The sequence below is a fragment of the Manis pentadactyla genome, chromosome 16, assembly GCF_030020395.1.
Source record: "Manis pentadactyla isolate mManPen7 chromosome 16, mManPen7.hap1, whole genome shotgun sequence".
Taxonomy (NCBI): Eukaryota; Metazoa; Chordata; class Mammalia; order Pholidota; family Manidae; genus Manis; species Manis pentadactyla.
In genome coordinates, this window is record NC_080034.1 from 35034695 (window position 1) to 35061565 (window position 26871).

Sequence of the window (26871 nt, forward strand, 5' to 3'; positions counted from 1 at the left end):
AAGAGCAATATACTACTTGCACTTTTTAAAACAAGAATCATATATTGTTTCTATAAATACCCATTCATAATAAAAAGGATAAATACAAGGATAAGAAAGATAGTATTTGTACCTGAGTTGGAAAGAGGATGATTGGGTAAAAGAAGATTATGAGATTTTAGTTCCCTTTTAAAATGTTATAAGTCAAATAAATAAAAACAGGACAAAATGTTAGTATTTGTTAATGCTGGGTAGGTTTGTGGTGTTTATCATATTACTTTTATAATATTCTGAATTTGAGAGACTCACACAAGGCAGATACCCACACATATGATTTAAGAAATCTGATGAGTTGAACTCTTTTTTAATAAATTCATAACCAATGTGTGCTATACTTGAGAACTTTCTTGAACTTTCAGCTTTAAAGAAATCAAAAAGTAAACAACAGCAATCAAGTCAACAGAATTACAAAGACAGAAATACCCTATTCAAATGCTTCACTGTAAGAGCAGCAGCTGCCTTTCTCCTGGAAAAAGGTGATTTGAAAAATCAAGGTATGACAAGCATACAGATTCTACTATCATCCCCAAACCTCACCATGCTACATATAAAATGACTTATTGGAGTGGGTATTTTGTTTTATACTGTTCTACTGATAGGTACCTGGTTCTCACAATTTCTGAAGGAAACATGCAAAAAGAGAAGTGCTTACAACTTTCAGATTCCCTCTTACTGCAGACCCTCAAAATTCAGCTGTAACCTACAATTCTTCCTTTTCAAAAGTGACTGGAATCAGGCCACTTTAACTCTCAACTTCTAACAGGGAATGGAAGCAGAAAAGAGATTAGCATGTAACTCCAAGTGAAAGCTACAGGAAATGTTTTAACTCACTTGCTATGAAATGGGTATTTGTTACCCTGTTCTGGAAATTACCATGAAACTCATGTCACCTGGAAGAAAAATGTTTGTATTTCAGTGTACCTACCATTCCACCCCACACCCAGCACTGCTGTTATCACTTACCTTGGATGTCAACATTTAGACTCCCTATGCTGCAAACTGCATCCAACTTTATTTTGTTTATTGCAGAAAGAAACTTACCATGTCTGGTATCTGTCAGACACTAAGTAGAATACATTTTTACTTTTTAAAAGCTTACAATTTCTACAGTTACATTAATAATAATTCTGAACTACAAACGAAATTAAAATCAATTAAAACCTCTTCACATACTCCTACTCTGACATTACCAAAAATTAAAATTTTCATCTACCTTCTTCCAGCTTTACCCCATGCAACTATATACATATAAATTATGTGCAGTCTAATTAAACAGGATACTTACTACACATCTGCTTTGTAATCTTCTCAATCAGCATTTAATTAATATCCCATCTAATTTTTAAGAGGGAAAAAAATCCCAAACTAATAGATGTTAGGAGTGTACATCATGAAACTCTATTGTTCAATAACCATTTTGGACTTATATAGAAAATTTGACAGCAATAAACAAGACTGACAATCATCAGACTGCATCTGAATGAATACAAAGTATAGAGCAATGGGGAAAATTAATATTCTGCTTTAATATTGGCTATTTCAATTGCTTAAAGCCTCCCCAAAGTCCATTTTGAATGTAAACAAGAACTATATGACAATATCAAGGAATAAAAAGTGAAAACGAAATTACTATACAAAGTAGTTTTCTCCCAGCTGACAAAGGCTACCTACTAACAGAATTACATTAATTATAACAAATATTTCCTCCAATGTTAAAATATTAGAACCCAGCATCTTAGATTGCTTATTTGAACAGGTACCTGACAAGAGATTCCTACAAACATTAAGTACACAGTTAACTCTAGAGTCCTATCATAATACGCTTCCTATGACATTTATCATTTTGTGTTTCACAGTATTTTCACCATTGAGGTACAAGGCACAGTAACCATGAAACAAAGGTAAGTTTGCTTCATCCAAGAAATACATAATTAGAAAAAATAACTATCATCCAAGAAATACATAATTAGAAAAATTACACTGAAAGTAATTTTCAGAAAATCAAATAATTTAACCATTAGGTTATAATTTAAGAGATGCTTTAACTGCATTTTTAATTAATCTGACAAGATACCCCATACACCTTAGTTCTTCTAGTCTTGCCCTTTCTGTAAACCGACATAATGATACATAAAATGTATTTTTTTAAAGGAACTATTCTGTAAAGGTTAAAAAAAGAGAGAGAGAACTTCCACTGTGAATAATCATCTTTTATCCAATTTTCTGTTAATCATGGAATAGCAAATTTCATAAATGGAACAATACATTCAAATCATACCTACAGTTTAAAAGAAACTGCTTACCTTGATTCTTCAATGAAGTATTGTTGACATAGCCTATGAATAATAGATGTATTGTCCATTTTTTAAAGAAATTACTGAAAAGTATTAAAATTTAAATACATACAGATGTCTAAAAGTCCACAAGAACAACTGATTCTTTTCACACTAAGCACATGTTAACTTTGTCTTCTAAAAAGAATGTCATTATTAGTGCCACGCAAACAATTCCGTCCGTTGGGATGTACCTTCAGGCTCACTCCCTTCCAAGTATAACATGGTCAATAGATTATATAGCTACTTCCTAGTCACCACACTCCTCTATCAGAAAGCGTTTCTAAGGGTGGAGGAAATAATGCCATAATGTTGAAGGTATAACTTCAGTCAGTTCTTTAAAAATTTCTGCCTTCCCCACCTATGATCATCCCATTTGGTGTTTCTGTTATCCATACTTTTATTTAACAAAACAATTCTGTGAAAAGCACTGCTTCAGTGATAGCTGGGCTTCAATATGATGGTGTAAGAGGTTACTGTGTATTAGGCACTAAATGTATCTAAATATCAAAAATCAGTTATTTAACCCCTTGCCTAAACACAGAAGGAAAGATAATACCCTGTTCTGTAAAGAAAATGAGATCCCAAACAACTGAATAACTTTCCAGTGAATTTCTGCAATTCAGTGGTATTCAAACTTTTTAAACTGTACCTCATAATAACATACATTTAGGTAACAACCAATTACACATTATGTAAAAAAATACATAAAACCAAAGTTTCATAAAATACTTACCCTTTATATCTGCAATGCACTCTGATTTTCTGTTCTACTCAGTTTTTTTAAATGCTGATCATAACCCATTAAATTGATTTCTCTACCTACTAACAAAACAATACCCGCAGTTTGAAAAAACTGCATTAGAAAGCAGTGTTTCAACCAATAAATGTTATTCAACATAACACAGCTATAAATAGCATGTCATGACATCTTGTTGCATTCTTTTAGAGACATGTACTAATTCTTTTAGTAAAATCATACAAACAACAATACAAAATATTTTTAGAAGAAAAGGGTGACAGAATATTCTATTTTCAAGGGAACAGGAAAGCCAGAACTGGACAGAAAAAGAGACTCAACTTTAAAAACTGGAAAACCCTGTGGAAAGGTAACTTATGTTCAAGGATGCTTAAGTGCCATCCTTTTCAGTAGTTTAGACATCCTTTCCATAACTTCAAATAATCTCCGAATCTGTTAAGTAAATCCTTTCTTTAGCAGTAATATAAAAATAATTAAGACTCTCAGTACCTAGGAATGAACCTAACCAAGGAAGTAAAAGACCTATATCCTGAAAACTGTAAGACACTCATGAGAGAAATTAAAGAAGACACCAATAAATGGAAATACATCCCACACTCATGGATAGGAAGAATTAGTATTGTCAAAATGGCCATCCTGCCTAAAGCAATATACAGATTCAATGCAATCCCTATCAAAATACCAACAGCATTCTTCAACAAGATAGAGCAAATAGTTCTAAAATTCATATGGAACCATAAGGACCCCGAATAACCAAAGCAATCTTGAGAAGGAAGAACAAAGCTGGGGGGATTATGCTCCCTGACTTCAAGCTCCACTACAAAGCCACAATAATCAAGACAATTTGGTACTGGCACAAAAACAGAAACATAGATCAATGGAACAGAATGGAGAACCCAGATATAAACCCACACATATATGGCCAATTAATATACAATAAAGGAGCCATGAACATACAATGGGGAAAAGAGTCTCTTCAACAAATGGTGTTGGTAAAACTGGACAGCTACATGTATGAGAACAAAATTGGGTTACTGTTTAACTCCATATACAAAAGTAAACTTGAAATGGATAAAAGATCTGAATGTGAGTCATGAAACCATAAATCTCTTAGAAGAAAACATAGGCAAAAAAATCTCTTGAATATAAACATGAGCAACTTTATCTTGAATGTATCTCTTTGGGCAATGGAAACAAAAGCAAGAATGAACAAATGGGACTACATCAAGCTAAAAAGCTTCTGTACAGCAAAGGACACCATCAACAGCACAAAAAGGCATCCTACAGTATGAGAGAATACATTTGTGAACAACATATCCAACAAGGGGTTAACATCCAAAATATATAAAGAACTCACACGCCTCAACACCCAAAAGCAAATAATCCAATTAAAAAATGGGGAGAGGATATGAAAAGAAAATTGTCCAAAGAAATTCAGATGGCCAACAGGCACATGAAAAGATACCCCACATCACTAATATCAGGGAAATGCAAATTAAAACCACAATGAGGTATCACCTCACACCAGTTAGGATGGCCAACTTAGAAAAGACTAGGAACAACAAATGCTGGTGAGGACGTGGAGAAAGGGGAACCCTCCTACATTGCTGGTGGGAATGTATATTAGTTCAGCCATTGTGGAAAGCAGTATGGAGGTTCCTGAAAAAACTTAAAATAGAAATACCATTTGACCCAGGAATCCCACTCCTTGGAATTTACCCAAAGAATACAACTTCTCGAAATGGATCAAAGACTTGAACGTAAGTCATGAAACCATAAAACTCTTAGAAAAAAACATAGGCAAAAATCTCTTAGACATAAACATGAGTGACCTCTTCTTGAACATATCTCCCTGGGCAAGGGAAAGAAAAGCAAAAATGAGCAAGTGGGACTATATAAAGCGGAAAAGCTTCTGTACAGCAAAGGACACCATCAATAGAACAAAAAGGTACCCTATAGTATGGGAGAATATATTCATAAATGACAGATCTGATAAAGGGTTGACATCCAAAATATATAAATAGCTCACACACCTCAACAAACAAAAAGCAATAATCCAATTAAAAAATGGGTAGAGGAGCTGAATAGACAGTTCTCTAAAGAAGAAATTCAGATGGCCAACAGACACATGAAAAGATGCTCCACATCGCCTGTCATCAGAGAATGCAAATTAAAACCACAATGAGATATCACCTCACACCAGTAAGGATGGCTACCATCAAAAAGACAAACAACAACAAATGTTGGCGAGGTTGTGGAGAAAGGGGAACCCTCCTACACTGCTGGTGGAAATGTAAATTAGTTCAACGACTGTGGAAAGCAGTATGGAGGTTCCTCAGAATGCTCAAAATAGAAATACCATTTGACCCAGGAATTCCACTTCTAGGAATTTACCCTAAGAATGCAGCACTCCAGTTTGAAAAAGACAGATGCACCCCTATGTTTATCGCAGCACTATTTATAATAGCAAAGAAATGGAAGCAACTGAAGTGTTCATCAGTAGATGAATGAATAAAGAAGATGTGGTACATATACACAATGGAATATTATTCAGCCGTAAGAAAACAAATCCTACCATTTGCAACAACATGGATGGAGCTAGAGGGCGTTATGCTCAGTGAAATAAGCCAGGCAGAGAAAAACAAGTACCAAATGATTTCACTCATATGTGAAGTATAAAAACAAAGAAAAACTGAAGGAACAAAACAGCAGCAGAATCACAGAACCCAAGAATGGACTAACAGTTATGAAAGGGAAAGGGACTGGGAAGGATGGGTGGGAAGGGAGGGATATGGGCAGGGAAAAAGAAAAGGGGCATTATGATTAGCATGTATAGTGTTGTGGGGGGGTACAGGGAGGGTTGTACAACACAGAGAAGGCAGGTGGTGATTATATAGCATCTTGCTAAGCTGATGGACAGTGACTGTAGTGGGGTGTGTGTGGGTGACTTGGTGAGGGGGGCAGCCTGGTAAACATAGTGTTCTTCATGTAATTGTAGATTAATGATAGCAAAAAGAAAAAAAAAGAATACAACTTCTCAGATTCAAAAAGACATATGCACTCGTATGTTTCTCGCAGCACTATTAACAATAGCCAAGATATGGAAACAACCTAAGTGTCCATCAGTAGATGAATGGACAAAGAAGATGTGGTACATATACACAATGGAATACTATTCAGCCATATGAATGAAACAAACCCTATCATTTGCAACAACATGGGTAGAGCTAGAAGGTATTATGCTAAGTGAAGTAAGCCAGCAGACAAAGACAAGTACCAAATGATTTCCCTCATTTGTGGAGTATAATGAATGAAAAAGTGAAGCTGAAGGAACAAAACAGCAGCAGACTCAGACTCCAAGAAGGGACTAGAGGTTACCAATGGGTAGGGGTGGGGGAAGGCATGTGGGGAGTGAGGGAGAAGGGGATTGAAGGGTATTATGATTGGCACACATGGTGTGGAGGGATTCATGGGGAAGACAGTGTAGCACAGAGAAAACAAGTAGTGACTCTGTGGCATCTTAGTACACTGATGGACAATGACTTCAACGGGGTATGGGGGGACTCAATAATATGGGTGAATGTAGTAGGAACATTGTTTTTAATGTAAAACCTTCATAAGGGTGTCTATCAATGATACCTTAATAAATAAATAAATAAATAAATAAATAGGACTCTAAACTAGAAAGGACAATATATTAACTCAAAGGTGGGAGAATCCTTGCCCAAACTGCAGGTGTCTCACTTCTGCTCACAGAATAGTCGTTAAGAAAGATATATCCAAATTTCCAAACAAATGTACAGAACTGTAATTTGAGGAAGGAAAATACAGACCATATGAAAATGGGACTGATGGGGTAAGCAGGAAAAAAAAAATACAGAAATGGGAAAAATACACTTTGGTGAAATATACTCTTGCCCTTTATCTTTTTAAAGACTAAACTTCAGATAATAGAGAATCCAGAAGAGCATTTTAAATCCATTGTACATCAAATCATAACACTACAGTCAGTCATTTCTTGGTCCTTTCCCAAAATAACTCCTTTAAATGAACTAGTGATCCTAGCACAGAAAATCCTGGATGATAAGGGTCTTCAGGTCAAAGGCATCTTAAGGCTAGGAAAGAAACATATCACACATTTGTGGAAAGAACTCCAAATGATCTTAAATGACTTCAGGCAGGCCAAACCAGTATTCAAGATGAGGGAGTTAAAAAATAAAAATAATACCCTCCCATTTCAAACAGAGGAACTTTGGATGGGCTATGGGCCTTTAGGAATAGCAGATCCAGCCAGGTAGGATTTGTAAACTATACCCCACAGTAATATATACTTACATCACAACCTATCACACATTATTTTTAATATTTTAATGGGTCATGATCAGGTTCCAGCCAGGCTGGAAAAGACACACCTCTATATACATGCAAAGGGCTTGGCTGACACAGACATTTGTTATTCTAACAATACACAGAAAACTCTTATTATTTGGTATTTAATTTACCAGCAACTAATATTTCAATGTTTTTTGGTAACTCTGACTTTCTATATTCTCAGTTCCTTTCCCTTCTCACTCCCTTTGCCTGGCCTCAAACAGCCCAGGGTCTTTTATAAAGAAAAGGGAAAATACCTTTAGTGATGATAGTGGTTGGGGGCGTGTGCTCACCATTTGGCAGAACAAGTCATCTAAGGCAAACAGTTTGTCAAAGTTAACTTAAAACCAGCACCCACAGTTCCTAACCTAGTACTCTACTCTCTCAACAAGACTTTAACATGTTTTCACTCATTTCATTCAATTTTATGTAAGCAAGTTATAACAAACTCACTTTTTCACCACACAGATTTATTTTGAAAAAGAACCTTGACAAATCTCCAGCTAACCTAATGGTACATACAGAATAGCTATTTCTAAAGAGATTTTTCCATCTTTTAAAAGTACACAGTAATGCTTTGTGATCTATTTTAAGAGTATTTAAAATCACAGTGGCTTTGGCCAAAATAATCATGTTGTCTTGCACATCTTGTGCTTCTGCTACAATAATTCGTTTCTATACTCTATGTTCATACAAGAACAAATGTATCTTTAAAGTTCCACAATCTTTTTCTTTTGAATTCCAAAAAGAACACCAAATGCTGCTTCAGCAAGCAGAATGTTACCTGTCATTCCTTTCAAATGATGTTGGGCCATTAGGAGTGTGGGGATAAAGATAAAGAGGAAAGAAAGATAGTATTTTATTTGCATACTTGAAAGTATCCCCTTAATATTTTTAAAAGTGAAAATGGCAAAGCTGTGTAAGAATAAATGGACACAAATCACCAGAAAGACAATAAATAATTACAACCATAGAAAATAAAACTGCAACAGGTCCAAAGAAATGCAAAAACCATGGGTGAACTGTTCTCACTGGTGAGTTTTTTTTTTTTATTTCATATTTAGTTAGGGATATGAGACAGCTCTTTTGAGTATCCGATGTGAACCACCTTAGTCAAAGGTGCCTGGCCTTCTCCAAAAGACATACCTTAACTGAATTCTAAGGGGGGGTGCTAGCTCTACACAGAGACAGTCACCCAATCTACTATACATTTTGTCCTGTTGCTACTTTCATCTTTACTATAAAGTTAAACTCTCATCAGTGAGGAAGCATTTCTTGATAACTGTAATTGTAGATATGCAGAGTAAGAAAAGCAGAATACATTCATTTAACATGGCAGAGATATTGTTAAAAGTTGAATAAAAAACAAACTTACCAATATTTTTTTCCTTTTAAAGACCTAATGTATTTTTGACAAATTTCAACTTTAAACAATACACTGCCAACTTGCCAACCATCCCAACTCCTTCCTACCTATCCTATAATTTAGGCATAAAAATTAGGTCTAAAGAAAGTTCTAAAGCTTACATTAATTATTATTATTTCCTTGCCGAAATAGCATAATGAAGAAAAAACAAAAATTGACAAAAGATTCATTAAACCAAACTCTAGCCAGATTCCTCTGAGATCCTCTTCTCAACTAGGCCACAACCTTGGCCTATAAAAACTAGAATCACAATGTAAATGATTTCACCTACTTGAACAGTTAAAGGTTTAAGCAAATATTAAGTTTCTAATAGCTCAAGGCCCCATCCCTAGAATGATCCTAGCCCCTCATAAAGTATCTGTCTGAGAAAGCTCAAAGCTGCCAAAAGAAGTTAAGGTTTGTTCTGGCCAAACTTGACTACAGACCCGTCTTAGAGCATTTACTAAAAAGGGTTTGCAACTCTGAATCCTTCTTTTGTCCCTGTGAGATGTGTATATATTTCCTACATCTCCGGTATCTTAGTAAAGGACATGGAAGCCATTCCTTTAAAATGTAATCATCAGGAAGAATAGGGAGGACCCTCAGTCTCTCAGTCTTTGTAGAATCCTAACTTCCAATTGTCAGCTCCCAGAAAAAACAGCTTATTCATCATTTACAGTGACCAATCTTTTGTTATTTTTCACTTCCCTGACTCTACTGAGCCAAGCTAGCAACCCCTCCCTACTCCTTACTCTCTCTTTAAAATGCCCAGTCATGTCTGCACAAATCGAGGTTGAGTTCAGTTCACACTGGCCCTCTTACCCACTGCAGTAGTGTATTAGTGATTAAAAACTGTCCTTACCACTTTAACTAGTGTCTGGTTTTATCTTTGACGAAGTGATGAGGAAGGAAAGTTCAATATATCTCAATGAGTAAAGAGTTACTTTATGTAAGATCATTAGATATAAATTTCTTTAAAAAAAAAAAGATGAAGAAGATGTAAACAACAAAAAGGAGTCAATCAATCAGCATTTGGGGCTTGGAATGGGCCCTGAGCAAACATCAAACCCAAGCCCTTCATTTTACACACTATGAATCTAAGATCCAAAGAGATTAAGTGACTTACCCAAGGTGATTTCATGAGGGATTGGATTAGAAAGGGCTAATTCAGCATGATTCTCTTCCTGACTCCAACAGGAAAATATTATTTTTCTTGTATTTTCATTAGTAAAACCAACATTCACCATTAATCATTCTAGTCAAGGTCAGAGATGAACACCTATTACCCTATTAGAAGTTTTTACAATTACACTCTGTGCCAACAACTATACCAAGGAAAAGTCTGTCTGGTGCCAATTACAAATGAGATTTCATTTCACTCAGGGAAGACTGTTTCAATAGTCCTAGGCAAATACATGAAGCACCTTGGGGAGGAGAAACTGCTCTCACACACAAGTAAAGAAAACAAAACCCCATGCATAGATACAAAGGAGGGCCAAATGACTTAGATATTCTTAAAAACAACCAAAAGAAGAAAAATGAAAATAAATTTAAAAACCCTTTTTCTGCACTTACCAGCAAAGCATTTGGAACAGAGGTTCATAGTCTTGCTGGACCTGGGGCAAAAAAAAAAGAAAAAAAAGAAAGAAGAGCTAAAAATTCAGTATCACTCTAATCAAAACATAAAGATGTTGAAACGTAGGCAAAGAATTTCCTGGCCAGGCAACTGAACTAATAGACTAATGGCAAGTCCCTAACCAGCCACCCCTCCCCCACAACAAAACAAAACAAAACAAAACACTTTGTTATCTGAGAGTTATCCAATGCTTTACTTTTTTGTAATTAGCAGCTTAGACACCAAGTTCAGAAATACTATAATATGCCCATATGATTACACAGGAGTCAATTTATCCCTCATATTTAGCACATTCCCTCTATTCACCCTGGAACATAAACCACAAAGTTATCACTACAATACAAATTTTGTCTATAAACGGGTAAAACTTTCTGCTCAGATACTCATTTACCTCTATATATTACCTGAAGTTTTATCTCTTCTTTCCCCTTGTTCTAGTCCTATTTAAGATCCTGGTCACATTATGAACTTGTTTAAAATTCTTTCTTCAGATGTTCCCAAATTATTTTTCATGCCCTTTCATCTGTTAATAATAGCTACAATTCACTGAATACTAACTTGGATGGGCACTTAACATACATTATCTTATTAATATTCCTAACATCCATGAGATGGGTATTAACATACTGCTTTGCTTCTAAAATGCACTTTTTAAAAAATCACATTAAAAATTATACAACTAGGAAACATACAATTGGCTACAAGTGATGAATAATTTAATGAGGAAAGGTTCTCACCACCTCCTCCAAGGTATTATTAAATTGAGAGCTCTTAGGAAATCAAGGACATAGAGTTTCATCCCCATTTGACAGGTGAGCAGCTTATCCAAGGTCACACAGCTGGAGAAATGCAGCGAAGTATCTGACCTTTGGTCTGAGCCAACTCCGAAGACCACCCCTTGTTCACAGCACCTGGCACCACACAGCAACCCAGGCACATGTTGGGCAATTAGTAATAATTTGTCCATTAAGTTCTCATTGCTGTTTGCCCTTCCTGATTCCCTTCCAAGTGTACACATTTCTACAGCTTTCTTCCAAAAACCTCCTACAATACACTATGTTGGATAAGTTGACTATTTACAGCCTCATTCTTCAACCACTCCCCTCCCAATATTTTATCTTTGCCCAGAACTGCTCCTACAAATGGAGTAAGTCAACTTCTGTCAGCCTTAGTAAATTTTACAATTAATGAAAGTCCAATGTACTGGAACCCAAAACCTAATGGTTAGGAATTGTCACTGGGTGACAAAACTGGGGGTGGGAGGTGGTCATTACCTCTCTTTCCCAAAAGAGATGCTATTTCAACAGGTGGATCTTTCTTTAGGACCCTGCTTAATATAAAGACATCAAAGGCCGTAAGGAAATCCAGGTATCAATAAATGAATAAAAATGTATAAACACACAAAAAAGTGCATTAATGATGGAATCTAACATTACATACCTATTACATAGTAATATACCAGATGCCTTCAAGCCCCACTTAACCAAATAAGAAAACAGAAGTTCCAAGAGGGAATACAACTTTCCACAGGTACAGAACAAGTAAATGGATGAACCTGGTCTGCCTAACTCCAAAGCCTGTGTTCTTTTCACCATGCTTAACTAGAGCCTCTGCCCCCACCAATAAAGAAACTGAAGGGAACACATAAATTCCAAGTCAGCACTCTGGTAGTTTTACAAAACAGTCCCACAACTAAGGAATTCAGCTCTGGTAATCAATAAAGTCTTTCATCTGGAGGAAGTACAACCCTGCCCTCCCCTCCAAATACACCTACACATAGATACACAGAGAAGCCATCTAAGGTTGCCTGTCATTTCAGTTTCCACTCAAGGAAGAACTGGGGATGAAGGAATTCCTTTGTTATTAGAACTCCCCCCAGGGAACAGGCCTCTTCCAGATGTGGTCGCTATTTCTTGTCCATGCAGTGCCACAGAGTCAGAGGTGACTTCTCACCTCTGCTACTCCCCACTGTCCAACAGGAATCATGGAAAGCCTGCAGAGAACTGAGGGCAGCTCAGCTCCAAGTGTGCCAGTTCTGACATCTGTTTCACAAAGCTGGTAAGGAAAAAAGATGGCAAAACAGCAATTTTCTCTGCATCCTCTTATCTCTCTCTTCAGACAGTTTGTCTACTTAAAAACCCATTATATCCATATATTACCTAAATTAACATCCATTCTACTTTCTGAGTAGGAATTGTTCAGCAACATGGTTATCAATCAGATTATCAAAGAAATAATGAAGCTACTTACATTATTATCAAAGCAAAGATATCTGAAATCTGAAATAAATGAGATTTTGGCTACAGAAATAATGGCCACTGGTAATGCCAACTTGGATCATACAGTTCAGCACACAGAACTTGAAAAAACTGAGAGGCTTCTGAGAACTTTGCTTCTTTTTAAAATTCAACATGTAAAACTTAAAGCTAATAACCACAGGCATACAACTACTAATTGCTCATGAAAAAGCAGTGTGATCAACCTGCACAGCCTTGGGAAAGACAATAGAGCTCTCTTTACTTGGCAGCAAACATAAAGGTAAATACGATTCTCTTATGTCCCAACTGTCTCAAAGAAACTGTGCCTATTAAGATCTCCAATGGCTACCATGTTTCTAAAACCAGATATAGTTGGTTGAATAATGGCCACCCAAAAATATCAAATTAGGATTAGGATCCCTATTATTTGTAATCCCTGGAATCTAACTTTACTTGGGAAAAAAGGTCTTTGCACATCAATTAATTTGACCTTAACCTGATTTACCCAGGTGGGCCCTGAATGATACTACAAGCATTCTGTGAAAGGAAGTTTGGAGACACAGAGGAGACAGCAATGTGAAGACAGAGGTAGAGCTGGAGGAGTATGATCACTAAGCCTGGAATGCTGGGGTAACTACCACAAGCTGAAAGAGAGAAGGAATGTATTGTCTAGTAGAGCCTCCCAGAGGGAAGGCAGCCCTGCCAGATTTTGGACTTCTAGCCTCCAGAATTTTAAAGGAATAAATTTGTAAGCCATGCAATTTGTGGTATTGTTACAGCAACCTCAGAAAAAAAAAAAAATACACGAAGTTTTCTCTCTCATCTCATCTCACTCAGCAGCATTCAACCATATCAATCCTTGAAACTCTACTTTTGCCTGTCACTCAGATCCCAGATCAAATTTACCCTGTACTCCCCACCCCTCCCTCTTCTTCCCACCTAACTGCTCCCTTTTAGCCACCTTTCCTGGTTCCTCCTCCACTGTCAAGAGGTCCCAGGACTCAGTCCTCAATTACCTCTATTTATCACTTAGTGATCTCATACAGCCCCATGGCTTTAATTACTGTACGTATACACTAAAGATTCACAAATGTTCACAATCATCCCATCTTCCCTTGTTCCTAAATCATGTATCTGACTATTCAACATCTCAACATGCAGCTCAGACTCCACATTTCAAACTAGAATTCTCACTTTCCCCTGAAACTGGCCTGACCCCTTTTGTCCAGCTTTATAAATACGTTCTTCTCAGCTGCTTGTCATAATCCTAGAAACCAAATTTGATTCCACTCTTTCCTGAAGTCTCTCATACAATACTCAGCAAGATCCACTGGCTCTATTTCTAAATAAACCTCAGATTTACCTACTTCTCACCTTTGCCAATGCTTCCACTCTGGCCACCATGAAGTCTCAGCTGGGCCACTGTCTCCCCATTCCCATTCTTGATCCTTCACATTGATCTTCCACACAGTAGCCAGATGTATTTTTAATCTTTTAAAAACGAGTTAGATCATGCTATTTTCTTGCTAACAACATCCAACAATTTCCTGTTGTGCTTAGTATAAATTCAAACTTCTTATAAGCTTCAAAGTCCCCTCATTGATCTAGCTCTGCTTACCTACTTTCTTCATTTCTTGCCATTTTACTCCTCTTAGTTACCACATTTCAACCACACTGACTTTTTCTTTTCCTTTGCCAGAATGTTTCCCATCCTATTCACTCTACCCTGAAATCACTGTAAGACTGGCTTAAATTTCCTCCACCCAATTTAAATCAGTCCCTCTTCCTGTTCTTTGTTCTTCGCAACACATCATTTTTGATGTCTCACCACAGGCCTGCCTACTTAAAAGAATATCTTTCACTGCTACAAGGTAAATGTCCAAAGAACAAAGATCCTCTTGGTCACAAAAAGCACCCAATAAATATTTGTTAAATGAAAAATGAATCTTCTCTTGAAGACATGAACCATGAAAAATCTAAACAGATTTTTTAAAATATGTTTTGTAAAGGTCATCCAAACATGTCCTAGAAGACAGGGCATCCACAATTCCTGTAGCAGTCATCTCTCAGGAGCTCTGTCATACAGTATTACCTAGAACTGGTAGATAATGCCACCCTGTGTACCTGGCCATGATTTGTCACTCAGGAAATAACAGGAGGCAGATACTTTCAGAAGTTTCTTTCCAATGAAATGGAGTTGGAAAGAAATCACCTTAAGTTTTTTTTCTTCCTTAAATGAATAATGCTTAATGATATTTTGTGGTTTTGAAAATACATGCCCCTTGTAAGTAATTTAGAAAAAGAATAGAAGCATTTAGGCAAAAATCAAAGATCAATAATAATCCTGCACTCCCTAAAATAATTATTGTTAATATTCTGAAATAATTCCTTCTTATCTTTTGGGATATTTAAATAGAAAAAATTCTTAATTATATATTACATAACACTTTTGGTAAAGTTGTGTGGTATGTTCACAGGTATGCCTTTTATTATGCTTTAGAACATATACACATTATGTACTTCCTTTTATATATACCTCATAAAGAAACGTAGAATAAAGTATATTTCATTTTTTTCATTTAATATTTACATTTAAGATCTCCGATGTCACTAAATATTATTCAAACACACTTTTGTTATTCTGTAACAGCTACAAGGTAAATGTCCAAAGAATATTTCAGTTTTTTCTAAATAAACTAATACTATATAGTTTATTTAGTCATTCTCTTACTGTTGGACGTTTAATCTTTTCCCCAGATTTTTTATACTATAAATATTGCTATAATAGGCATTTTGGGGCATAAATTTTTGAAAGATTTTCTTTAAAACTGATTCTGAGAAGAATTACTAGGTGAAAAAGTATGTTTTTTGTAATTATTGCCAAATTACTTCCCAAGTAAGTTTTACCAACATACATTTTCATCACAATCATCTGAACATACTTTTTTCAATACACTCTCACCAACACTGAGTATTATTACTTTCAAATCATTGCTTGATGGATGAAATGGTTATCTTGCTTTATCGTGTGTTTTCTTCTAAAAATTTTTTAAAAACCAATTTTAAGGATATTAATTTTTAGTGAAGAATAAATTAACCTTCCAGCTAATTTATCTTGGGAAATTAAAATGACATTCCTAATATCTGAGAATTCTAGTAACATTTCATTTATATTATTTTCCTGATCTCCATACAACACTACTCTCTTACCACCCAGGAAGACACATGAATGCCAAGTCCCCCAAAGAGTATTTTAATATAAATGTGGAAATAAAATATCTTGTCACCATATCAACATTCCTCAATAACACTTTTTTATACAATAGTAAGGAAGAAACTGAGGTAAAAGAACAAGAAAAGTCAAAAGGAAAAACAACAGTACCAGCACATAAATATGCCAAGCCCTTCCAGTCTTAACAGTCCCTACATTTCCATAGGTTAGGCATGGATCATAAAACTAAAAAACATCTAGACTAGAAAGGGATTTCCTTCCTAATGAAAAGAACCAATCTGTAAAGACCAACTAGTCTCATTTCCTAATTCAATCTCCTTTAACAATCCAGAGGAAGGAGGGGAGTAGAGAAAAGGGAAGGGAAGGCAGGGAGAGGGTACAGTGAAAGAAATGAAGGAAAAAACAAACCACAATGCCTTCCCAAACTCTTTAAGATTATTCCAGTTACCTTAGAATATTAGATGCTTAAAGACTAGTAACAATCTGGTTGCCACCTTGTACACTCACAGCCAGAAGTCTTCTTACAAGAGCTAGGAAGCAGCAAACATCTCTACTAAAATCACTCTTCACCCACCGCAGGCAAACAAGAAAAAGGCCAGTTCAAACAGCTATTACAAAGGAGGTTTTCAACAGTCCATCCAGCCTGTCTGAATTATTTATTACACATCATTCATTCTAAATCATTCAGATGATCTCTGAAAAAGTTTCTTTTTAAAGGAATATTACAAAATAAAGATGGAGTTGTTAATAAGGGGCATTAGTTTCTAGAATGTAGTTATATGGGCCATACTACTTTAAAAGCTAAATTCAATGTAACAATTTAGATTCCAGTTGGGGTACTGTAATGAGTAGGGTCTTAATATGTGATACCCAAGTGAAAGGACAACATAGTATGCATCTGGTTTTGTGTGTTTTAAGTCCCTGCAGTAAAAAGATACATAGATGTAAAACAAATCACATTATCTGTAGCCCTGTACACATTACTAAAAGCTTAGTCCAGCAGTAACAAAACAAGATGAGGCATGGGCATTAATAAACTACTAAAAAAAGGAAATAAAAATTAAAATATGTAAAAGCCCTTGAAGAAAAGCATGATGGAAAAAAATTACAATGAACTATATAAAAATGTCAAATAATTTTTACACGTAAGAGAAATTAAAAATTATCAACTTTAATATACAATGTAAACAGTGACTACAGCTGCCTTACCACATATACCCAAACATAAGAAAAGGTTTTCCCTAAAATTTTTCTGCAAAAAGAAAGAACTGCCTTACAATTAAATCCCTAATTTTGAGGTAGGCACCAATAATTTTATAGTAAATACCAACAAGGGGAGAAAGAAAAAAAAGGAAAAGTTTCCGAAAAACCTGGAAGTGAAAAATCCAGGCATGCAGTCATTACCAGGGAAATGGCAAGAGGGACTTCAAAAGAGGAAGACTGTGTCAGGAGAATCAAGCAAGCTTCAGGGCACCTATCCTGAGTCTGAGAGTGGGGCAAGACAGTGAAGTTCTGACCAGGAGGCAGACACACTGAAGTCTGGAAGGACGGAGACAACACTAGCATTGAATGCTCTGTCAAGGTTATTACGCCAAACAAGTTTTAAAAGGGAGTAAGATGGAGTTTAAAACTCATACTTAATACTTATTTCTGGAGTGTGAGCTCATGGTTACATAGCTGCCACTGAAAAGGGCCTCTGAATATCATTTAGAAAGCAATGTAATAAAAGCCCTGGAACACTAGGAAGCTCACAAATAACATTCAAACGATGGCAACTCTCCTAATGTTATATGATGGATTCTTGTGGCTTCAGATAACATTTCCAGCAAGAACATTACAAATTTTTTAAGTACTCTATTTCAAACAACTTGTAGGGAAGTAACTAAAAAACAATGGTCAACAACTTTAAATATAAGAAAAAGAAGATTTGTGGTCAACTTGAATTAGAAACTTTCAGGGGTGTATATGAAATAGGTAAGTACTTAATGAAAATATTAATTGCACACACATATTTAGTAAATATACCTTATGTTTCAGACATTGATGTCTCTGAAGATGTGGCGAGCTCAAAAATCTGTTTCATAAAAAATGTGGGGGGAGGAGCCAAGATGGCAGCATGACTAGAGAAGCGGAAATCTCCTCCCAGAACCATATATATTTTTGAAAATAAAGCAAATACAACTATTCCTAAAAGAGAGAGCAGAAGACACAGGACAACAGCCAGACTACATCCACACCTGCGAGAACACAGCGCCTCATGAAGGGGGTAAGATACAAGCCAGAGCCCGGCGGGACCCGAGCGCCCTCCACCCCAGCTCCACGGTGGGAGGAGAGGAGTCGGAGCGGGGAGGGAGAGGGAGCCCAGGACTGCTAAACACCCAGCCCTAGCCATCCACACCAGGAGCACAGACACACAGTGCGTGGGGTGCTGGATACTAGGGAAACGGGACAGTAAAACCTATGAATGGGTCCCCACAGCCAGCACCTCAGGGACAAAAGAAAAGCGAGTGCCCTTTGAAAGTTCTAAAGGGACAGGGGCCTGACATCTGGATGGAAGCGCCCCAGTACACACAGCTCAGCAGCTGGGAACCCCAGGGAACTCCCGGCACCCTAACCCCCTGGGCAGCAGTGCAGCTTGGAGGCCCCTCACAGTGATAAACAGCCTCCTGCCCATTCCCCTTCCAGTGGAGCTCCGCCATAGTGGAGCAGCGGTCTGAGGCCAGCCACGCCCACAGCAGCAGGGCAGAGCTTATTTCACAGCGGCCAGGCAAGAATCAGAGATCCCATCTGCATGCAGCTGCCGAGCACAAGCGGCTAGGAGTCGCTGTTCTCCCAGGAGAGGAAGGCCACAAACTAGCAAGAAGGTACATTCTCCCAGTCCACACAAAGCGCCAGCCCCACACAACTAACTCTATCGCCATGAAAAGGCAGAAGAATTTGATTCAGACCAAAATCACAGGGACAACTTCTAAGAAGGAGCTTGGAAAGACAGACCTAACCAATCTTCCTGAAAAAGAATTCAAAATAAAGGACATAACCATGCTGATAGAGCTGCACAGAAAAATACAAGAGCTAATGGAAAAAGAAGGGAGAGAGACTATAGAGATAAAACAATCTCTGGAAGAATTTAAAAGCAGAATGGATGAGATGCAAGAGGCCAATGATGGAATAGAAACCAGAGAACAGGAACAGAGAAGCTGACGCAGAGAGAGATAAAAGGATCTCCAGGAATGAAACAATATTAAGAGAACTGTGTGACCAATCCAAAAGGAACAATATCCGCATTATAGGGGTACCAGAAGAAGAAGAGAGAGAAAAAGAGAAAGAGTCTTTGAAGAAATAATTGCTGAAAACTTCCCCAAACTTGGGGAGGAAATACTCGATCAGACCACTGAAGCCCACAGAACTACCAACAGAAGGGACCCAAGGAGAACACCACCAAGATACTTAATACTTAAAATGGCAAAGATCAAGGATAAGGACAGAGTTTTAAAGGCAGCTAGAAAGAGGAAAAAGGTCACCTACTAAGGAAAACCCATGAGGCTATCATCAGACTTCTCAACAGAAACGTTACAGGCCAGAAGACAATGGCATGATATATTTAATATATATGGTTTAACACCAAGAATACTGTATCCAGCACGATTATCATTTAAATATGAAGAAGGGTTTAAACAATTCCCAGACAAGCAAAAGTTGAGGGAATTTGCCTCCCATAAACCACCTCTACAGGGTATTTTAGAGGGACTGCTATAGATGGAAGCAATCCTAAGGCAAAATAGATGTCACCATAGAAAATAAAATCACAGCAAAGAAAGGAGACCAACCAAATACTAACTAAAGACAAAAAATAAAATCAACTACCCACAAAAGCAGTTAAAGGAAACACAAAAGAGCACAGAAAAAACCACCCAACATATAAAGAATGGAGGAAGAGGAATAAGAAGGGAGAGAAACAATCACCAGACAGTGTTTATAATAGCTCAATAAGCGAGTTAAGTTAGACAGTAAGATACTAAAGAAGCTAACCATGAACCTTTGGTAACCACAAATCTAAAGCCTGCAATGGCAACAAGTACATATCTTTCAATAATCACCCTAAATGTAAATGGACTAAATGCACCAATCAAAAGACACAGAGTAATAGAATGGATAAAAAAGCAAGACCCATCTATATGCCACTTACAGGACACTCGCCTCAAACCCAAAGACCCAAAGACATGCACAGACTAAAAGTCAAGGGATGGAAAAACATATTCCATGCAAACAACAGGGAGAAAAAAGCCGGTGTTGCAGTACTAGTATCAGACAAAATAGACTTCAAAATAAAGAAAGTAACAAGAGATAAAGAATGACATTACATAATGATAAAGGGCTCAGTCAAACAAGAGGATATAACCATTCTAAATATATATGCACCCAACACAGGAGCACCAGCATATGTGAAACAAATACTAACAGAACTAAAGGGGGAGATAGACTGCAATGCATTCATTCTAGGAGACTTCAACACACCACTCACTCCAAAGGATAGATCCACCAGACAGAAAATAAGTAAGGACACAGAGGCACTGAACAAAACACTAGAAGAGATGGACATAATAGACATCTATAGAACTCTACATCCAAAAGCAACAGGATACACATTCTTCTCAAGTGCACATGGAACATTCTCCACAATAGACCACATACTAGGCCACAAAAAGAGCCTCAATAAATTCCAAAAGATTGAAATCCTACCAACCAACTTTTCAGACCACAAAGGTATAAAACTACAAATAACTTGTACAAAGAAAGCAAAAAGGCCCACAAACACATGGAGGCTTAACAATTGGAGGCTTAACAACATGCTCCTAAATAATCAATGGCACAACAAACAAATTAAAACAGAGATCAAGCAATATATGGAAACAAATGACAACAACAACACAAAGCCCCAACTTCTGTGGGACTCAGAGAAAGCAGTCTTAAGAGGAAAGTAAAAAGCAATCCAGGCATACTTAAAAAAAGAAGAACAATCCCAAATGAATAGTCAAATGTCAACATTATGGAAATTGGAAAAAGAAGAACAAATGAGGGCCAAAGTCACCAGAAGGAGGGACATAATAAAGATCACAGAAGAAATAAATAAAACTGAGAAGAATAAAACAATAGAAAAAAATCAATAAAACCAAGAGCTGGTTCTTTGAGAAAATAAACAAAATAAATAAGCCTCTAGCCAGACTTATTAAGAGAAAAAGAGAATAAACACACATCAACAGAATCAGAAATGAGAAAGGAAAAATCACGATGGACACCACAGAAATACAAAGAATTATTAGAGAATACTATGAAAACCTATATGCTAACTAGCTGGAAAATGTAGAACAAATGGACAGCTTCCTAGAAAAATACACCTTCTAAGACTGACCAAGGAAGAAACACAAAATCTAAACAAACCAATTACCAGCAAAGAAATTGAAGCGGTAATCAAAAAACTACCCAGGAACAAAACCCCCAGGGCCAGATGGATTTACCTCAGAATTTTATCAGACATACAGAGAAGACATAATATCGATTCTCCTTAAAGTTTTCCAAAAAATAGAAGAGAAGGGAATACTCCCAAACTCATTTGATGAAGCCAACATCACCCTAATACCAAAACCAGGTAAAGACCCCACCAAAAAAGAAAACTACAGATGAACGTAGATGCAAAAATACTCAACAAAATATTAGCAAACTGAATTCAAAAATACATCAAAAGGATCATACACCATGACCAAGTGGGATTCATCCCAGGGATGCAAGGATGGTACAACATTCGAAAGTCCATCAACATCATCCACCACATCCACATCAACAAAAAGAAAGACAAAAACCACATGATCATCTTCATAAATGCTGAAAAAGCATTCGATAAAATTCAACATCGATTCATGATAAAAACTCTCAACACAATGGGAATAGAGGGCAAGTACCTCAACATAATAAAGGCCATATGTGATAAACCCACAGCCAACATCATACTGAACAGCGAGAAGCTGAAAGCTTTTCTTCTGAGATCGGGAACAAGACAGGGATGCCCACTCTCCCCACTGTTATTCACCATAGTACTGGAGGTCCTAGCCACGGCAATCAGACAAAACAAAGAAATACAACCAATCCAAATTGGGAAAGAAGAAGTTAAACTATCACTATTTGCAGATGACATGATATTGTACATAAAAAACCCTAAAGACTCCACGCCAAAACTACTACAACTGATATTGGAATTCAGCAAAGTTGCAGGATACAAAATTAACACACAGAAATCTATGGCTTTCCTATACACTAACAATGAACTAATAGAAAGAGAAATCAGAAAAACAATTCCATTCACAATTGCATCAAAAAGAATAAAATACCTAGAAATAAACCTAACAAAGGAAGGGAAAGACCTATATTCTGAAAACTATGGGACGCTCTTAAGAGAAATTAAAGGGGACACTAACAAATGGAAACTCATCCCATGCTACAGGCTAGGAAGAATTAACATCATCAAAATGGCCATTCTGCCCAAAGCAATATACAGATTTGATGCAATCCCTATCAAATTACCAGCAACATTTTTCAACAAACTGGAACAAATAGTTCAAAAATTCATCTGGAAACACCAAAGACCATGAATAGCCAAAGCAATCCTGAGAAGGAAGAATAAAAAGGGGGGAGGGGTGGATCTCGCTCCCCAACTTCAAGCTCTACTACAAAGCCACAGTAATCAAGACAATTTGGTACTGGCACAAGAACACACCCACAAACCAGCAGAACAGAAGAGAGACTCCAGACATTAACCCAGACATATATGGTCAATTAATATTCGATAAAGAAGCCATGGACATACAATGGGGAAATGACAGCCTCTTCAACAGATGGTGCTGGCAAAACTGGACAGCTACATGCAAGAGAATGAAACTGGATCACTGTCTAACCCCATACACAAAAGTAAATTTGAAATGGATCAAAGACCTGAATGTAAGTCATGAAACCATAAAACTCTTAGAAAAAAAACACAGGCAAAAATCTCTTGGACATAAACATCAGCGACTTCTTCATGAACATATCTCCCCAGGCAAGGAAAACAAAAGCAAAAATGAACAAATGGGACTATATCAAGCTGAAAAGCTTCTGTACAGCAAAGGACAGCATCAATAGAACAAAAAGGTACCCTACAGTATGGGAGAATATATTCATAAATGACAGATCCAATAAAGGATTGACATCCAAAATATAAAAAGAGCTCATGCACCTCAACAAACAAAAAGCAAACAATCCAATCAAAAACTGGGTGGAGGAGCTGAACAGACAGTCCTCCAAAGAAGAAATTCAGATGGCCAACAGACACATGAAAAGATGCTTCACATCACTAGTCACCAGAGAAATGCAAATTAAAACCACAATGAGATATCACCTTACACCAGTTAGGATCGCCACCATCCAAAAGACAAACAACAACAAATGTTGGCGAAGTTGTGGAGAAAAAGGAACCCTCCTACACTGCTGGTGGGAATGTAAATTAGTTCAACCATTGTGGAAAGCAGTATGGAGGTTCCTCAAGAAGCTCAAAATAGACATACCATTTGACCCAGGAATTCCACTTCTAGGAATTTACCCTAAGAATGCAGCAGCCCAGTTTGAAAAAGACAGATGCACCCCTATGTTTATCGCAGCACTATTTACAATAGCTAAGAAATGGAAGCAACCAAAGTGTCCATCAGTAGATGAATGGATAAAGAAGATGTGGTACATATACACAATGGAATATTATTCAGCCATAAGAAGAAAACAAATCCTACAATTTGCAACAACATGGATGGAGCTAGAGGGTATCATGCTCAGTGAAATAAGCCAGGTGGAGAAAGACAAGTACAAAATGATTTCACTCATATGTGGAGTATAAGAACAAAGAAAAACTGAAGGAACAAAACAGCAGCAGAATCACAGAACCCAAGAATGGACTAACAGTTACCAAAGGGAAAGGGACTGGGAAGGATCGGTGGGAAGGGTGGGATAAGGGCGAGGAAAAAGAAAGGGGGCATTACAATTAGCATGTATAAATTGGAGGGGGGGGCATGGGGAGGCCTGTGCAACACAGAGAAGACAAGTAGTGATTGAACAGCATCTTACTATGCTGATGGACAGTGACTGTAACGGGGTGTGTGCAGGGTACTTGGTGAAGGGGGGACTCTAGTGAACATAATGTTCTTCATGTAATTGTAGATTAATGATATCAAAATAAATAAAAATAATTTTTTAAGTGTGGGAAAGTATTTTTAAATTTATAGTAGGAACATATACAAATGCATATAATATTATACAATCTGTGACTTTAAATATGTAGTTACCATCGGGGTAAACTGAGTAAAGAATATATGACATCTCTTTGGATTTTTTTTTATAACTTCATGTAAATCTGTGTTTCAAAATAAAAAGTTAAAGACTTTAAAAATATGTATGTACACTATTTTAATTAAACATTTACCTACTTCATATACACCCCTAAAAGTTTCTCTACTCAAGTTAACCAAAACACTTCTTTTTCTTATTGAGAAAATGAAGGACTGCATTATTTTTGGGTCTCTTCATTTGCAAATATATATGGAATTCAAACCCTGTAGGGATAAAGGTAACCCAACCCTTATATTAGAGTAAAACTAATGCGCAGAAGACTTCACTATTGCAGTAGAGAAAATTGCTAAAAAAAAGAGTAAGTTCACTGCTATCCAGCTACCTAACAAAACTATACAAGTCGATTATTAAATTTCTTGCTTAAACTATTTCTGTCTACTTTATAAAAATTCTACATCAATGGAGGGCACTTTCTGAAATGATGAATAAGTTCTATACCTTTATCTAGGTGATGATTACACAGGCATTTACATTTGTCAAAATTCATTAGTTACAAGTTTTAGATTGTGTATTTTACAATATATTAGTTATATCTCAATAAAGTAACTTTTGAAAATTCTACACTGCATCAGATAATATACTACTTCTACTTCTACTGCTGCTGCTGCTGCTGCCGCTACCACTACCACTACTACTACTACTGGTCCAATTTCCCAGCTTTTAGTATTGGAACAAAAATCTGAGACTTAAATAATGTAGACGATGTAACAGTGAGGTATTCCCTGCCCTTACTTTTGTCCTGGCTAGCCATGCTGCTGCTTGCTGCAATGGAAAAGGTGAGGGGATACATTTATGGAGGTCAGGGTGTTTTTTTTCCTAAAGAGTGGTCAATATAATTAAATGGCTAGGAAACTTCTGTAATGGGTTAATTATTGTAAAGAACCACTCTTCTAAAGCAAAATAATGCGTTTTACATGTCCATCATCTTTACAACCATAATTACATAAAAACTATTGAAGGATTATATATGCATTGCCCTACCCAAGAGGCAAGTACTTCTGCTTCACCCTGCTGGTACAGTGTGTATTTATCAGTTCTTATTAAGAAAATTTAGGCTTGTAAGCAGAGGCATTCACTTATTCATATTTATGAAATAACAGATCACATGCAGGATACATTATTAGGTCTTTCTTTGTCAGAAAATGAAACATAAACCTTGGAGATGATTGTCACAAGGGTTCAAACTACAAGGTTAAAACAAGCTAGCAACAAAGCTATATGGCTGAGAAAGAAAAACACAAGGTACTTCTAGCAACTGGAAAACATCCAGGGAAAAAGACATCTACAAGATTTAACAGTTCAGTTCACATAAAACGCCAGCAGCAAAAGAAAAGCTACTAAATATGGAGGAGAGAGTAATATCCAGCAATAACAAACACAGAAATTTAAATGTGCAGGTAATGTCGCCGACATCAAAATATCAATGTCTTTTATACTTCAACAGCACCTTTCATTTGTTCAAATTATAAACGTTTCACATACTGTATCGCTCTACAAGGATATTCTCAACGGGTAGGTAAAAGTGTCCAGATCACATCCTACCTTGAATCTAGATGAGAAATGGTTGAAAGGTGATAGCAGAACAGAAACCATTCTCCTTATTCCCAACCCAACACTCATGAAAAGGAAGTTCAACCCATGAAAAGGAAGTTCAAAGCTCAAAATTTCCATTTCTGGACTATTTTAGTCCTTCACCACTATACAAGATTGGCTAGTCTGCAGAAGAAATTCTCAATGTAATCAACCCGAGTAGTTATAACCCCCAGTAGGAAAAAAGAAAAAAAAAAGAATTAGAAGGGAACTCAAGAGTACTTCTCTGTCTCTGCCTCAAGACTTAATCTGAAGTATTCCTGTTCTATATCCACCTGCATCCATTGCTTCTTTCTGTATTGTATTTCACTGCCTCTCAACCTTCAAAAAATCACAAATTTCTAATGTCCTATGTTACAACCTTCCTTCTGTTGAAAATACCTTTATAATCTTGTCATCAATGTAAAAACACAGGCTGCTACAGGGTAATGGCGAAAGCAGTGACCTGGGAGGAAAGGGTTTGTCCTGAATATATGACCTCAGGTTTGGGTTTTCTCACCTATTAAAATAAACTCGGTTACTTAGACTAGCGACATCTGACCTTCTAGGAAATCCATGATCACACAGTAATATAATCATTTATGAACTAATAAGAGAACTAATAAACTTTCCATTATTTCTAAGCTAAACATCTACTAAACCTTCTGATGCGGACTATTTCCTAATTCTGCTTTTTCTTGAACATTTTTCTGAGATTTCCACTGAATGCTTACACTGTTATGGTATAATACTAAATACAGTAAAAGCATGTCCCTGTAATTTCTTTAAGCACCCTTTCAATTATGACTTGTTATCAATGGTTTTAAATGCAAAGACATCACTG

The 26871-nt window shown here is 36.7% G+C and overlaps 1 protein-coding gene across 1 annotated transcript in view; it reads right to left on the bottom strand.

Moving 5' to 3' along the window:
• The window catches only part of ZFAND3 (zinc finger AN1-type containing 3), a 428063-nt gene that overhangs the window by 265470 nt on the left and 135722 nt on the right, over positions 1-26871 (bottom strand). The window contains exon 3 of the mRNA XM_036907135.2: positions 10484-10524. Within this exon, the coding sequence (XP_036763030.1) occupies positions 10484-10524 (41 nt within the window). The remainder of the gene's footprint in view (positions 1-10483; positions 10525-26871) is intronic.